This window comes from Siphateles boraxobius, unplaced genomic scaffold (genome assembly GCF_051911475.1).
Source record: "Siphateles boraxobius isolate OS27281-9 unplaced genomic scaffold, OSU_SipBor_1 130, whole genome shotgun sequence".
Lineage (NCBI taxonomy): Eukaryota > Metazoa > Chordata > Actinopteri > Cypriniformes > Leuciscidae > Siphateles > Siphateles boraxobius.
In genome coordinates, this window is record NW_027508734.1 from 24,001,139 (window position 1) to 24,018,918 (window position 17,780).

At 38.6% G+C, this 17,780-nt stretch overlaps 1 protein-coding gene across 2 annotated transcripts in view; it reads right to left on the reverse strand.

The window, feature by feature from the left end:
• Positions 1-9,968, reverse strand: part of smad3a (SMAD family member 3a) — a 51,673-nt gene extending 41,705 nt beyond the window's left edge. Inside the window, exon 1 of one of the 2 annotated variants that reach the window (XM_077228754.1) lies at positions 9,771-9,968. In XM_077228754.1, coding sequence (XP_077084869.1) covers positions 9,771-9,814 — 44 coding nt within the window. In that variant the 5' untranslated portion in view covers positions 9,815-9,968. Of the gene's footprint in view, positions 1-3,793; positions 4,444-9,770 lie in introns of those variants that run through there. The other variant, XM_077228753.1, reaches the window with a different exon arrangement.
• Between the last annotated feature and the right edge of the window lie 7,812 nt (positions 9,969-17,780).

Here is a 17,780-nt window from a genome sequence, read left to right on the forward strand (position 1 = left end):
AAGACTGACAAGTCTGTGGCCAGCGGTGCTTGTTTACTGTTCGTTTCAGCCGTCATTTTAAAGGCTTGTGATATTTTGTCGTGCTGTCTTTCACTCTTTTTCTATCAGCTGCCACACAATTACTCTGAATCATCAGACAGATTCACTTCCCTCAGACGAGCGGCGCTTTGAAGGCAGTACCCTGGCAGAAACAAAACAACCCTCGGCACATCAATTACAAGCCAATGACATCCAATCTCCACGTTTTATCAAAAGCACCTTTGAATCACTGTATAGAGTTTCAGGATGTCAGACTTAAAGCCAGACATCTCTTCAAGGCACAGACACTTTCAGTTTTAAATGCCAACAATAAACTCTATCGGCGTGGCAGGGCACATACAATTTCTTAGCTGATAGGCTACTTGTTTGAGGATTCGGTTGAATGCGCACAATGGACCACAGATTTAATTCACAGTACAGATGCCTTTGAAGTCATTGTACAAAAAGTGCGAAAGCAAACAAAGACTGCGGGGTTGAGATATAGCAGGAATCTCAGACCACAGACAAGCTGTGGAACAGACATCCTCTCAGGAAGTCTATGTGGAGGCTCCGATAGGGCTTCGACAGGTGTATGCCAGGCGAAGGAAGTGTGACTATGGTATAATTATGTTTTTTGTATCCTGTCTTGGACAATTTCAATCTGTCTTCCATCTCCTCTTTTTGCAGCTTCTTTTGAACTCGATGTCCTTTTCCACTCAATTCTATCTCTTTATCAGTCTTTCTCTGGATCTCCAGCAGGCCGGGACAGGTTTCCAGCGTGAGCTGCGTGTGAGGGCAAGACAGGATTGTGTGGCCTGAGGTGAGTGGAGTGTGTCTTAGGAATCTGGATCCTCCAGCAGGGTGAGGCAGAGTGTTGTATCTCAGATGTGAAGGCTACCATCTACAGATCTAGCCAAGAATAGAGCCTTGGACTGGATACTGTGCTGATTCAGGTTACACTACTCTAACAACAAGGAAAAAAACTGACTGAAGTCTAAGCTAGAACTGTTTTTATGCACTTAACTGACACAAACCCAGTCAATCTGAGTTACACAAGAACCGGTACTCACATTCCAATAGTTGCAGTCCTCACTTGTTAAGGTTTCTGTCACCACCAGGATGAACCAGAGAAACACCAGTGGGTCACACCACAAAGCCACAGACTCAAACTCACTCTCCCTCTGGGGTGACTCAGCCTGATCTCTGGCTGGGAGCCCTGCTTTCACTGAGTGACCTGTTGTTTGGAAACAACAACCAATACAACAGCGCTGCAGGCTTGGACCGCAGTTGCTCTGCCCTGTAACACCACAAAATTATGCAAACTTCAAATTTGGAAAGAAAATATCTAAGGGACTATAAATGTAAATGTTGTGACTAAAAGGATACATGCTCATTCAAAGTGTCTTCTTTAATTCAATTCCGTAGGCCAACCCATTTTAGCAAATATAATACATTTAGTCAACCAACCCAAATGTGTCAAGACAATGACTTTGCATAAAGCTCATGAATAAACTCTCTTATGAGGTTCTACAGCATAGTTATTCTGTGGAAACTCATCCGGTAACAGGCAGCAGCTATAAGGCTGCAGGATTACAGAGAGGTGAGATTTTGTAGTCTTTACCTTTACAGTATTTTAGTGTCTGTAAATTGATTTAACAATAGGTTACTCTCAGTAACCTTGCCAAATTAAAATCCAAACTAATTTACTAAATTTTCACTGGTAATACGATCAGAATACAATACAAATAATCATTATCTGTCAATTTGACGGACTAGGTTGTAAATTTCCATCATGCAGATGAAAAATAATTAGAGCATCGTGTGACATTAATGTGATAATGAGTTAACATTGGCACATCACAAGAAATTTTCTGTCAAGAATTTGTTTAGTCTTACCACTCTCTCAATGTGAAAAAGACAACAGACACTGCAGTCCGGTATTTAATAAGCAATTAATTACTTTCTCACACTCATCTTATGCATCTTTCTCTTGGTTAACTCTTTGGTTCAACCTCTTGATTGTTTGATTTATCTTATTCCCTTTTCATCACTTCTTATTCCTATTAGCAAACCTTTACTCTAGGAATTCTTTAAAGTATAGGGAAGCACAACTTTATTTTTTACTTTATCAGAATGGATACAATATGTACAGAGCATGATAACCACTGGCCAATATAATGTTATTTATATAGACTAATGTTGATATACAATTTTTTATGTTTTTGAAACATGTCTCTTATGCTCAGCAATAATCATTTATTTGATCAAAAACACAAATTCCTGTGATGGCAAAGCTGAATTTTCAGCATCATTAGTCTTCTGTATCACATGATCCTTCAGAAATAATTCTAATAGGCTATGCTGATCTGATGCTCAAGAAACATTTCTTATTATTATCAGTTGAGAACAGTTGTGCCGCATAACATTTCTGCGGAAACCTCAATACATTTTTTTAGGATTCTTTGATGAATAGAAAGTTCAAAAGAACCACATTTATTTGAAAAAGAAATATTTTGCAACATTATAAATGTCACTATTGATCAATTTAATGCATCCTTGCTGAATAAAAGTGTTAATCTTACTAACGGTCGTGTATTTAATTTAATATAAAAGACGGCAAATTAGCCAGATGGGCACAACATTATTTAAATGACATAAAAGATTACTTTATACAAGATTTACTTTCCCAAGGACACGGCTGTCAGCAGATTTGGCAAAAAACAGGGGAAGACAACACTACTGTAAATTGGCCAAGCAAGCTTTATAACACCTCAAATCTACCATCTGATTGATTGGTCTGACCTGTAGCCTATATATTAGTCTATCCAAAAATTCAATTGAACTAGCTGACCTTCTGATCAATCTGTACAATACTTGAAAACAAATATACATGTTTAAAGAACTTACCATATGGATATTACATAAACAAATAACCTTTATGTATTATCCAAACCAAATTCATCAGTAAGAAAATGTATTACAGCAACAACAAAAAAGCATAAACTCTTCGGTGACCACTCTAAATAGGTCCTTAATTCGCACAATGTTTGTATACATCAACAAAACAAGACAACAAAAACCAGTGCAAATGCCATGTTTCTCTGTAACGTTACTGAAGTGCAAGACTGAAGATCTGCCGGAGAGTAGGGGCTTGTTGTAGGCAACCCTCAAGTTCTGTGAGCCCTGAGCAATTGGCCAGCATCGCACTGTGACATAACAGGATTAACCAGTCGTTGCAAAACTAAGAAAAAATAACTTCAGACCACAACGTCCATCCTATATCCACCGATGCACACACTTATGAAGATTAAAAGCGCTGAACGTCCTGCGCCAAATATATCCGCCATCCAAAATAAGCACGGGATTCCATACACGCCGTTTAGCCAGACACACCAGCGCTCCCCAGATTAAGGTCGGGTTATATAACCTCGTCAGAAAGTAAATGACAACCCCAGGCAAGGTAAATGTGGCTTTATGAAAACCAGGAAGAGTAACGTTATGAAGCCATAATAAATCAACAGGAGTGTCGGAATTTGATATTATAACAAGTTAAACAGGTACGAGCTGCTAGGAAACACACAGTTTATTCCTAAACAGAAGGGGTTCTGCTGCTTTCTTTGAACTTTACTGTGCTGTTTGAATGTGTTATAATTTAGCTTCGGTTTGAGACTATCTGGGCTGGCTCGGCAAAAATCACGACAGTAAAACAGCCCCACTTCACCACAACCCGAGGTTCCCCTCAAATGAAGTCGAGGATGTTTTTAACAGCACTCACCGTGGTATGGTGATACACTTGGTGTTGACATTCTGAGTTGTGATGGCTTTCTCCAGCTCGTCCAGCTGTCCCGTCTTCTTCAGCTTCTTCACCAGACTCTTGACGGCCTTTTCGCACCACTTCTCCTCCTGTCCGTTCTGCTCTCCCTTCTTCCAGCCCAGCAACCTCTTCACAATCGGCGGAGTAAACGGTAAAATTGACATGTTGAATTGAGTTCAACGTTCCTCTATTGCGCAGTCTCTCACGCAACTCGGGAGAGAAATTCTGGATACTTTTTAATCTTCAGTGTAATCCGAAGGCGGTAAATCAAAATAAACTGCTTATAGCTTGATAATAATATGGAGAAAAGTGAGAGGGACTTGAGGCGTGACTGAGACACGGTCTCAAGTTCAGCGCTGAGCTCCGTCTGTCCGTCTCTCGAGATCATCAGGCATAGTGCGCGCCACACACACCACTAACTGCGAGGCCATTCATACCACTCCGCGCAGGAAAATAGTCCCCTCCATCCCGTCTGGACGGGGTGGAAGAGAAATAAAACAGATATATTTAATGAAATTATTCATTACCTCGTCTGTTTTTAATATAGCCAACGTTTCTGTCCTCCGTTTAAAAAATGAGGTTTACTCAAGTTTAAAGTCATCCGCTGTGCTGGGTGGTGCGGCTCTCTGTAATGTATTCATTGCGTCTGCATTTAAAGGTGCACTCATTTCTTCCTCGTTAAAAAGTTTTACAGCAAAGCAATGAGTAGTACGTTTGGAAATATGTTCAAAATTATATAGAGAGTAGATGAGTGATAGGAGGAGTTCAGTCAAATCAGTATCTTAATAAAGTGCATCTTAAAAAAGTCTCTTAATAATTTTGTTCTGGTATAGTCCATTTAGTCCATGTTGACATCACATGGCCAAAATACTCCCTTACAAACAAAAAGACAATGCCATAGACTTAGGCGCAATGTCATACATTTGAAACCGTCCTACTGAACAGTTTTATTGCTTCCTTCCTCTTGTGCTATTGTAAACGCTCATAAAACCCGCCCAATAACCACTATTAGACAGTGACACACAGGAAACAATTTATACAAGACCTTACTTATCATTCACAGTAAAAGCACAATTTAATTCTCAAGACAGAAAAGAGTGACATTCCCTTTTCCTTTAACTCTCCCGCCCCCACTCTTTCTCTCACCATAGGACTGTCTGTGAGTGGGTTGTCCCACCAAACTGCATAGGCCTATAAAGGGTTTAATTCCTCTGATACTGGGCATTGGCTGCTTTTTTTAGTGAGGGAGTGAATTGCTGAGCATGATGATGCCTTGCCTCAGCATGACAACAAAATGCATTCATACATACCCCTAATGTAGTAGTAAACTCATACACAATAACATTGTGCAAGACTCAGGACCACATACGCAAGGCTTATCAAACAGTGTGTGTGTGTGGGGGGGGGGGGGGTAGATTGAGGAGATTTTACTGCACTTTATTGTATAATCGGTTAGCTAATATATAGAGGAGATAAAAATGTACATGATCCACTTTGTAGCTCTTCTGTGAACTTGATGATATTGTATCATGATTATTTATGTTGTCTTGATTTTTGTTTTTACACTAACTTTTTAACCTGACTGGTTTTTGTTTGTGTTTGTTTTATGTCATCATCACTGGCCATCGTCTTGGAAAAACTCACACACAAAAACATATGAACATATGCCAGTGGGAGTTTAGGTCATAAGTGTCGAAAAGAAGCGTGTGCAACCAAGGGCCAGCTGTTACATTCAAAATGCAAATACAAGGGACTGCACTAGTCAGATTTGATTTATCCATATCAGATTGAGCCCTAGTGTTTTATCCCTGTACACAAGACATTACACAAGAAGGAAGCAATAAGAAGTGTGCAGTTTTATTCCAATTTCTCGATTTTCTCAGATGTAATGATGAAACATCAAGGCAATTTTCATGAATGTTTTAAACAGCTTCAATCCAAAGAGTTTTACATTGGAGGTCATTAAACCCTGGCCACACATATTTAGTTAAATTTGTGTATGGCAACCCTTGGTAGACTTTTAAAACAGTTCACTAGCTGTGCTAAAAATACCCAGCCTGGACCTCATCTCAGCATGGCACTGCTTCTTCCTTTTATATATTTTAAAGAACATCTGATGTATATTATTTTTTCATAGCATTTGCTTTCTTCTTGTCCTGCCACACGGTTATGGTCAATATATAGGCCTATACTCAAAAATGTATAAACAGATTCTGTGCACAGCATGACACACCTCAAGAATACAGAAGATAAAAAAACTTTTACATGTTTGTGAATGAGTTTACATAGTACTAGGGATGCATTGTCAAAAGCTGCCTAAATATGACAAATGTACCTCTAAACACTGCCCGTCAACAATTGTATTCTGCAAAGGACTCATTAAATTGATTAAAAGTGGCAATAAAGTCAAAACTAAATGTTGTTTTTAACTTTTGTATTCATCAAATAATCCTGAAGAATTCACCATTTCCACAAAAATATTAAGCAGCACTTTTTTTGAGCATCAAATTAGCATATCAATGATTTCAGAAGGATCATGAAAATAATTACCGCAAAAATTGTATTTAAAAAATATTAAACATTTTTAATAATATTTCACAATATTACTGTCTTTACTTTTATCAAATAACTGCAGCTTTGGTGACCAGAGACTACTTTCAAAAATATTAACAATTCTTACTGAAACTAAACTTTTGAATGGTATATGGTAGTTTACAAAGGTCATGGTGCATGGTATATCCTCAGTTAGCCAAATGTGTGTGTGTGTGTGTTTGTCATCTGTGTGACAGCGTGTGGCAGGATGGAGGCTGCGAGTGTTAAAATGTGCAGCTTGACTGCAGTGGCCAGCACAAGCTCAGCACCTGTTTATTCCCTCAGGGGATTCAGCTCTCGGACAGCTGGTTTAGGAGTATAGGAAGGGATGAAATCCAGGGCCTAGGGGGCTTGTAGTTTAGGATGTGTGGGGGCAGGGGGCAGATGGGATCTAGAAGAGCGAAGTGGGGGTATTTGGGGATATATGTGTCTGTGTGTGTGCGTGCGTGCATGTGTTTGTCTGAAGAATTGCCTCACACAAAAGGCAAGGCAGCGTGAATGAGTAATGGCCTTATACAATCTGATGGCTGATGAGGGTATTTTGCATACTTTGACTCAAGAGACCATGGGGAGCTACAAGGTGGTAAAGAGGGTCCGAGGGGGCTGAACTATGTCCCAGTGGAGGCCATGTGTTAGAGTGATAAGATGAAGCTTATCTCTAATCAACAGTGTTTAAGATTATACTGGAACTAATGATAAAGGACAGGTGGGAGAATGATTTCAGTTTCATCTGTACACTCAGCAGAACTGAAAACAGCGGTAGAGCATCTCAGTAGGACGACAGCATCATTCTCAGACTATTTGATGAAGTTTAATATGCAGTATTATATTACTGAATATATGTGAATATTTCTTTAGTTTAACGTGTTTTGCTGTGTTGTATTTACTCAGCGTTCTCACGAGATGATTTTATGAGTCAGTCTACTGCTGAAGGAGACATCCGCAAAGAAATGTTACTGAATAGTTTTTGGTAAACAGTTCTGACGTGATGTGCGCCAGTATGTTGTGCGTGGCAGAGATAAACAAACATTTCTGCCAAGAGCTCTGAGTAGCAGTGTTTGTGTGTGGCAGGATCTGTATGTTTACATGCATCCATCCGTGTTTAGATTTTTGTGCTTTTATTCCAATGCATGTGTCTGTATGTTTGTTTGAAGGGTAAGCATGCACACATACATGTTTCTGATAGCATCCATGCTGAAAAATCCAGCATAAACCAGAATTCCATGTTGGTCCAGGCTGGTTCAATTTAACGTGTCATGACTAAATCAAGTATTACTGTAATTTCCTTAAAAAAAAAAAAAAAAAAAAAACGTACCCCAAACCTTAAATAACAGTGTATTCATTTTTATTTTGTTTTAATTATAAAAAGGCAAAAAGGTTTCTGTTAAGTTTAGCATGTGGGGTTTGGGTTATTTACATAAAAAAAGCTGTATACTGTATAAAGACCATAGAAATCTATTGTATGTCCCCATTTGCATTGCTTTCAGTTAAGTAAATGTGTGCGTGCACATGTTTACGAGTGTACCTGATTAAGGCAAGTTTTATGGCAGACTTAAATATGTTATGTTGAGAGCAGTCACACCACAACAGCATAACGATTCCAGGCAGCAGAGCACAATATAAAAGTTTTTGCCCCTCAAAATCCATCAATCTGTCCACATACTTCAAAACAGAACAACAGGCATGTGCAAACACACACATACGCCTCCTCAGGCAGAAGTCACTTCTCAGTTACTGCCATAAACGCCCCATTCTCCGTTGTCATATAGACACATATTTTGAAGTCCCTGTGCATTGCACAAGAATGAAGGTCACTTGTTTTATTTAAAGTGTATAGAGTGCTAAAGGTGGGGAAGGTCAAAATCAGACTTGTCATGCTGCTTTCAACTCTAAGAATTTAAAGTGATGTATTCATTATTGCTCCAAAGCACAAATACAGCTATTTAAAGTCATAAATACCCAAACTATATATAATTATGTTACCTGATTGTCTGCACAAGAAAACTAAGAGTCCATCAACACCTCTTGCATATTAAAATAAAGCTTTCCCATCCTATTACATGTAAATAGCACCGGAATAAAAAGATAAACAAGAAAACCCAAAACATATGATCAGCTGAATTATTTTGCATGCTGTAGTCACTCATGTTGCTGATAAGCTCCGATGGCTGTGATGAATCTGGTCATCACTCAGTCAACACCAGCCCACACTCCGGCGTTACATAATATGACGCTCTGGATATTTATTATTGAAGGAGTGTGCTGCGTTGCAAAACCAACAGTGACTCACCATGTGTATGTTTCTGTTTTATTGTGAGTAACAGGGACTAAAAGAGTGCAGACCCAGCATGGAGGGCATATATTTTTGGGGCTGATTTAGGCCCAAAGTACTACACACCCATGTGAGGATTACCATGATTCATGTGCTGATGCGTGTACAAGGCTGGAGATCTGACTCTATTGTGCTGAGTGTGATGCATACTGGTCTTAGCACCCATGAGTCAGAGCGAATAGCCAACTGTGTGTTGGAAATACTGAGGGCAGAATGATATGGATCAGCAAGCGATGACTAAAATATCCAGTGTCATCTTGGCCTGTCATTTGGGTTAGTTAAAGATAATTTAATTTGTTTATCTTGGGGGACGCTACCACACAACTAAAAGTCTTTATTTTTAGCTTGTCCCCCAATTGTTTTTTCAACAACTCAGCTGGTCCTACAAAATGTATACTTAATTGGACATATGGTATAGAGGCAGCTGTTCTTTTAGGGTTTACACAAGCATTTCAGCGCCACCTGGTGGCGAAGTTGTTATATTGAAGTTGTTTCTCAGAATGTATTTTATCCAGCTTAAAGTTGTTAACTTGTGAAACATGGTACCTGCTTTATTGATGGTTGACAACAAACTTCAATCATTTTTTTGTATTTTTACATTGACAATGTGATTAATGTTCAATTTAAAGCTCAAGTCCAAACTCCAAATTAAACCCAATTTTTTGGGGGGTTACATAACAAGCCAGTGTTCCAAACTATCTGCTTGCCTTAGCTCGATTCAAAACGGTACGCTTGTAATAATGTTTTTAACTCCAGTGGTAGCCTATTGGTGGATTTCCAAGGGAAATTCGAGCATGTCTTTGTGTCATTACGTCACACATCTGTAGCCTACACATAAAGAAGGTGTCTCGGCTAGGATAAGGATACATATCTGCAGGAGGATTAAATGTAGTCACTCAAAGCTGATGTTGTTAACATTGATCATTTTGAAAACAAAGTATAATTTGCACGAGAGCGATTTACTGCAATGCTTTTTCCCCTTAGTTGGTCAGAACAAAAGTGGATGTTACTTACTTAAGATGACATTTTCCGGTGGTGAAAATTCTTATGTTGGTCATACTTCTAAAAAGTAGAATCTGTGATTCTGAATGACAGCATCCACAGCGCGCGGTGACTGATAGCCGCACATTCTCCTCCAAATATTGGATTCATCTGCGTTGTGCCGTGCCGAGGCACAACCAACGTAAAGTTGATATTTCCGCGAATAACTGCAATTTCAGATTTCGAACAGAGATGGCGACAAAGAGGAAAAACTAAGGACTGCAGCTTTTAAAACCAATTAGCCTATCAATCCCATCAAGTTAGGGACTGTTCGTTTTGAGATCTATAGCCTAGTCCCTGGGTAGGCAAGTTCGGTCCTAGAGAGCCGCTGTCCTGCATAATTTAGTTACAACCCTAATCAAACACACCTGAACAAGCTAATCAATGTCTTCAGAATTATTTAGGCTATAGGCAGGTGTGGTTTTTTTCAGTGTTGGAGCCAAACTCTGCAGGACAGCGGCTCTCCAGGACCGAACTTGCCTACCCCTGGCCTTGTCAAAAGACCTCCCTTCGCCAGCAATAGCCTACATTTTTCTATGACCCTCCAAAATGATTGTGAAAAAAGGCATGACCCCTTCCCCTATAATTTATTGATTACTTCTGTAGGCTACTGGTTTGCGCTTGACAAAGATGTTCAGATATTTCAATGCGAAAATATTTGTTTGTGATGAATAAATGTAGCCTACCACTGTAGCACGCATGATAGCCTACAGTCTTGTAAACTCCGTTACTTGTTTTTGTTTTCAGACATGATAACAGTTGTTTTATACTTGTGCTTATGCAATATCACGATTTTTGATCGCGGATGATTTAGGCTAATGTCTCCACGATCTGCTTTTGAAGAAATATGGTAGCTTAGTAGGCCTATCGTAGGCCTACGTGCTACAGCGCACATTCTATAAGCTGCAGTTCTGGCGCCTCAGTCCCAATAGGCTACTGTAAAACTCGACGTAAGCTACATTCACATCACATGTTAATGCAGCGGTAGGCATTATACGCAAGAGCTTCAGCCTACACCTGTTTCAGACTGCAGTAAATATGCTGTTGTTTGTCAGCTCAGCTGTGTTGAAACTAAGTTGTCTGTCTGAAATAAACCAAACTTCAAAACTTCAAACTTCGGTAGAGTTACACTGACAGGACACTGCTCTTATTCGCAATCGCAAGTCATTATTTGCCCGTGCTTTAAAGCAGCGGATTTCAAACCCCGTGTGTGTCGCCAGGATGATTTAAGGAAAAAAATAATTTTTTTAACATTGTTCCTGTCCATTATAACGTTTGTATGTGCGCTGCACATTTTACGGAGAACAGCTTCCAGAAGAGAGTACAATGCAGGCTATACGCACAAAATCAGACGTTGCCGGTCCCATTTTGTCGGGACAATCTGTTCTTTATGGATCACAACTTTTCTTATTTTTTTGTGTTTTCTATTAACAGTTCCAATTATAAGCTTTATGTATGATAGCTCTGATGTAAACAAAGCTAGCCTGCTAACTAACATTACAGTATTGATTTAGTGTCTACTTTGGCTTTTGTAAGTTCTTGCTTTTGTAAGACTGTTCACCGCCTCTTAGGAAAATTACCCATTATTTTGTATTATAGTTTTCGACAAATATGATTAAATGGTGGATAACATCGTATCTATAAGAAAAAGAAAAAAACCACACCACTCTGAAATGTCCTGTAAAATCCGTGCTTGAAATCCGTTCAGCAAAATCCTCTTGTTCGTTAACGTTGCAAGGATCTGAAACTGTCTGAAATTGACTCCATTGTTGATATTTACATCTGAGTGGAGCTCGCGGTTATGAAGGGGCGTGACATTTTCCAGACGCGTAAACCGCTGCCAATCACAACACACTGGGCCAGCTAACCACTCACTGACAGCACATTTCGTATTTCGTAAGGAGGGACTTCATCGAAAACGACTAGTTCAACCAGACTGGAGAGGAGCTTCAATAATGTTAAATATGTAAAAAAATAATGTGTTTTTTGAACAATCAAGCATGAAAACAAATTCTAGTACACCCCAAAAACAAAATCAAGACTTAAAAGGGCATTATAGGACAATAAAACGGTGATATCTAAGTAGGTAAGCTGTTTACTTACTTTTTAATTAGTCTTTCCATTAACATTTTGTTCATTCAGAGTGGTTCGCGAATGCATGAAAAAGAGGCGCAGGATTTATCACGTGGACCAATCATAGCCAATTATAACCAATCACAGCCAATTATAACCAATCACATCCACTCATAGCACGATGGAGGCATTGCCTCCTCTCACATAACTTTCCCCCATTCCCAATTATCCACCACTAAACCAACCGCATGCTAGGGGTGTCTGTAAAAACTCAATGGGCTCAGGGGAGGCAAGAGAGATGCTTTGTCCCACTGTATCTTCACCTGCGGGTGTCGCCGTTGGATTGTGTTACTGTAGAGCAGACGATTTAAGTGATTTATGCATTTTATAATGTGTAAGAAAAAACAGATGTTGCGTTAGGGGGCGTTCACACAGAACACGTTTTTTTTCAATGTAAACGCGCTAGACGGACGTCTTTAACTGTTGCGTTCACGTCTTGCGTCTTTTATAGTGTCTCACACATGACACAGAACTCTAAAAACGTAGTGCTGAAGTTAATATAAGTTCAGTTTTTAAAAAACACGCCTTTAAAACTTGTGCTTTTTTTCCGTTCTATTGACCTGCATATCAAATTTTTTCAACAGCAAAAACGCATTTTGTGTGAACCGTCCCTTAATTGTGTTAAATATTTTTAACACATTAAACTGAAAAAAATGTACATGTTAATTTTGACAGCTCTAATATATATATATATTTCAGACATTCCCTTTGCTGTCTACTTTTGTTATCTAATAGTTCAGAGTGATGATCCAGCACATTAAACTGTCAGCAGTGTTGTGGGCTGGGCTGTCGGAATGAGTTTAGTGTGAGTGGATGCAGGGCTCGGCTCAGGCCTGCTGTTGGGTGGTTCTGAGAAGCAGGGGCTCCGAAGGGGCTTGAAGCAGCTTTACAAGCACCCTTTAATCCATACTTAAATACGGTTGTGTGCACTGCAAATATTCTTAAGAGGAAATAACAGACTTTAAAAATATAACTTGAGCAAACATGGGGTCTGAACAGTCTAGTCTCTTTAGCTATTGCCTCACACATGGAGAGGGATAAACACAACCCATTATACAACCCAGAGCTTGATCATGGATACTCTTTAATTAAACACCAGCCTTTATTTAGAGTGGCAAAAGCCAGCATGCAATTAGCTCCTAAAACGTTCCACTTATTAGAATAATAATGGAGCCTACATTCACTATAATTTGCTAATGAATATAGAGAGAGTGAAATGCACTCCATAACTCATAACAATCACATTTTGTGAGTTTTATACTGTGGACAAAAGATTGAATTTTCATTCTGTTGTCTGTTGCCTATTCTAAACAAACACAAAACTGACCACCTTAAGCCGGTTTAATCAGCTGGTTGCAGTTTTGTTGGTGGTCCAAGATGGTCTACTAAGTTGGATCATAATGGCCAGTTCAGACCAGCTAGAAACCAGCACTTTGTTTAAAACACAGATACCATTTTTAAGCTGGATTTTCCAGCAAGCAAGGCAGACAAGAAAATTGCGGACAGACCATTTGATTAGATTATTATGAAAAGTTTAACAAATCTCTCACGTTTTAGGCAAAATACTCCATGCATGTGGGTTGAAAAAAATCATCATGGTTAGGTAGCATTTAGAATACCATGGAAACGTTTCCAGTGTCTGCTAGTATAATTTAGGAAATTAAACAATACAGAACAGTTATAAATCACTAACGGATCACACAGCTATTTGGGCTAAGCTCCAACTCCTCATGAATGGAAGCAGAAACGGCAAAGGAAAACATCTGAGGTTGCTTGGCTCCAGTGAGCATTCACATCTAATGTGTCTTCCAGGAAAATATTGACTAGCTGCATGGCCAGTTGCCAAAACATGATGCCAGAGGATTGTCCTGCAAAAGGTTGTTACTGACATGTTCAGACGCCGCTAGGTGGCAGCAAGTGCAGACAATTGATGACAGAATGGGCTATATACCTGAAATAAGAAAATAATAATTTAGGCTGAATCTATATGTTTTGTTATGTAGCCTAATGCAGTAGGAGAAAATATAATTAAAGACCTTATATTATTGTAATATTGAGCTTTAAAAAACTCATCTGTAGACACTTATTTAGGTAGTTAGGATACTTTATCCTTGAGAGACTTTATGACAGGTCTGAAATACTGCTTCAATAACACCACAGGATGAGACAGAGGAAGAGGGGGCCATTTTAAGAAGGAATGTCCCCCACTCTGGTTTCCCTGAGCGAGAGAGTTTGAGAGAAAGAGAGATGATGATGATGATTACGTAGCAATAAAAAAAACAAAAACTTTTTATCAGGATTTGACAAATGCAAATGCAAACATATGCATTGTCTGCTGCAGTGAATCTCATGCATCTCATCCTTAAGTCATAAAACCAGAGGACATTAATTCAGAGGGAATTAATTGTTTGTTGGCTATTTATTATTTAGTAAAAAACGGGGTGGTGGTGGTGTTAGCATGTGGCGGTAGCATGTGCCGGTCTGATACTCAATCATATCATCATTAGCTGGAATTGTATGCATGGATAGATGCTTGTGTGTCTGCTTGAAAACATTTCTGTCATCAAATTCTTGAAAATCATCTTCGTGTATATATGCTGTATTTATAGGCCTAACCAATGTTCTAGATTACTTATAAGCTTGAGGAGAAACCCATATATAGATTAAGATCATGGACGCACACATGTGGTTTCTCATGTATGTGTGTGTATATGTGTGTCTACTCTATATGTGTGAGAATGTTTGCTAGCAACAAGCATGTTTAGCTGAGGCTATGGAAAGTAAAACTGATGAGAAAATGTCTGGCTGTGTGTACGAATGCCCAGTCTAGTGTGGAGCCAGTCCGTCTGCCCTCCTGGAGACTCGAGAACATCCGATCCTCCTGGAGAGAGAGAGAGAGAGAGAGAGTGAGTGAGAGAGAGAGTGAGTGAGAGAGAGAGAGAGAGAGAGAGAGAGAGAGAGAGAGAGAGAGAGAGAGAGAGAGAGAGAGAGAGAGAGAGAGAGAGAGCAAAGGTGAAAAAATAGAGATAGAGAAAAAGAGTAAGGGGAGTGGGAGAAGGCTGGCTATGGTGGAGAATCAAATTTGTCACATTATGTAATAATTACATTAATATTCGGCCCCCTTCAGACATTCTGTTGACTAAACAATAACATTGCAACATGTCAACTATTAGTGGACTGTTAGGGTTAGTAGAATAAGGGGTTAGGGTTAGTAAACAGTGTTGGGTAACTACAAGTAAATGCGAGTTACGAAATCAGATTACTTTTTTCAGTTAACAAGTAAAGTAATGCATTACTTTTAAATTTACAACAAAAATATCTCAGTTACTTTTTCTAATAGGCGTAACACAAGTTACTTTGTTTTTCCATTTATTGACTGACAGCTCTCCTGTCTCCATGTTGAGAGAAATCCAGAGTAAAGGTGCAGAGGCGTTGTGTGTGCTGTGTATATATGATGATTATTGTAGTTCTAGACTAAATGTGAGGGTGCGCATTTATTCATTGCACTTGTACAAAAACAGATTCAATATTCCTTAGAATAAAATTCTGCAATAATTAAATATGTTAAATAACACAAATAAAAGGGCCTGGCTTTTACCTGGAAAATATTGTATTTCCAATAAGACAAAGGAAATAAATTTCAAAATTTTACATAAAATACCTGTCAATTCTAACATTTTTAAATATTTGGACATTGACATCTTTTGTTCTATGGTTGCCCTATTTCCAAACAATTTTTGTCCGTCACATATTTGATTCTGCCATTTCAGTTTAAAAAAAAAAAAAAACATGAATATGCATGACAGAAACTGATATATAGTCAGAGACTTTCTAACCCAACAATCCAGAATAGAATAGAAATAAATCTAACACTGGATTTTCATTCATAAAAAGTTCAGTTAGTTAATCAAATGAGAAAGTGTTAGTGATGAACAAAAAACTACCAAATAGTTCTAAAAGATAATAGTCACACACTGAGACACACACCACTTTGAGCCCATTAGGAATAAAATGAAGAATGGATTGTCTTCTTTATATATCACTGTGTGTCTGATGAACACTGGGGCTGAACAGCAGAGCTGTGTCTGGCTCCATGGGGACCATATTGATTTCTCTGCTGCAGAGCTATTGACAGGAAATGCTGGAAGGTCTACAGTGGCTCAGTCTTTGGTAAAGTACATAGTTTATACTGGAAAAAATACCATGCAAGCCTATGAAAATATAATAATTCAAAATTATATGATAAAGCAAAGGCAAATATTTTTCCTCTGCAAGTAAAACCACTGCCATAATATGTCATCCAACGGTTTGGGGTAACCTAATTCAAAGAAGTTTAGCTTTTGAGATTCAAAAGAGAGGGGGACGTAGATGAGAGGATTTTCCCCAAAAAAGTGAAAGGGAAATGGTTTTGGCTGTGTTTTTGGATCTGGGTCTAGCAGTGTTGTGTCTGAAGGATGTTTAAGGAGCGGGCCGTCCCGAGCCAGGCTTCCAGTCTCACTATAATTACTACAGTGGCTGACAGACATAGTGCTTAAAGAAACAAAACAGAGACAGGATTAGGAATAAACACCAGTACACCTACACGCAAAGAAAATCTACACACATCACAGACACGTTACATACATACATGGACTTTAAATAATCTAAGAGTTATATGGGCTGCTGAATGATTTAAATGAAGGGAAAAGGGTGAAAGAAAATAAAGGCTAAATATTATATTTAGATAATTACCTGATGACAGAATGACTTATGGTGCCGTCTACTCTAATTTATATTCTTATTTATCCATTTTGTGTTTGAGACTGTATGGGAATAAAGAGAAAGAAAGGGGGGCATGTGGGAAATAAATTCAAATCAGCTGATATGTAATTAAATGTCTTATGACGTCATCATGGCGCCTCTCCGCATCTGCTTCTCTTCCTAAGGGCCTCACAGCTCTATTGTGCTATTGAGATTCAAGTAGGTCGATCCTTTCAAGCCTTAAAGGCTTATTCCATGAATTCAACAAGCAATAACCGTACAGTGGGGATTTAACAAAAATGTATTGTTTTAGTAAATTCAAATTAGTCAGTTACTAGCTAGTCATTCAAATTAGCCGCTGTTGGATTGTAAAATCTAGTAACTGAAGTATATGAAAAACTAGTGTTGTAATTAATTTATTTTCTTCAGCGATCTGCCTTGATATTCGAATGTATCTTCAGCTCAGAGCATAATATTGCCAAACCAAGATAAACAATTACATTAGGCATTAAAAAAGGCAACTGTTAGAATTTATAGCTTGTTGTAGTCAAACTGGGTGTATAGAACATTCTCTAGGAAAATGAACTATTGTTTATACGAAGGGCAAATATTTGAGTTAATTCTTTGCAAGTTGCACAATAAATCCCAAACTGGTAAGATCTGGTACAGTTGAAACCGAATTAGAGCAGCACTGGCTGAGCCAAAATCACCACGTTCACTCAGAAATCCAGTTCACTGTGAGGTCAGCCCACCATGGAGTTAAAAACACCACAGCTAGAAACCAGAGACATTCCAAAAGAGATCCTGCTTCCAGAACATGACAAATGAGATCAATTAGATATAAACTAAAAACATTCATGCATGTAAGAGAACAGACCATATTATTTGAGTTGATTATGCTGTTTTATGCAGAAGCACGTTAACCATTGAACCATGAGAAATGTGTGAGAAAGCAACAATGATTTAAAAAAAGTTGAATATATCAAAATCCTGCATGAAAAGCAGCATAAACACTTGAGAAGGCAAACAAGCTCAATGCAAATGCCTTCATTCAAAGGGGCCGTTTCCAGAATGATTTTTTTCCGTTTCCCTTCACAGATAAATGTTCAA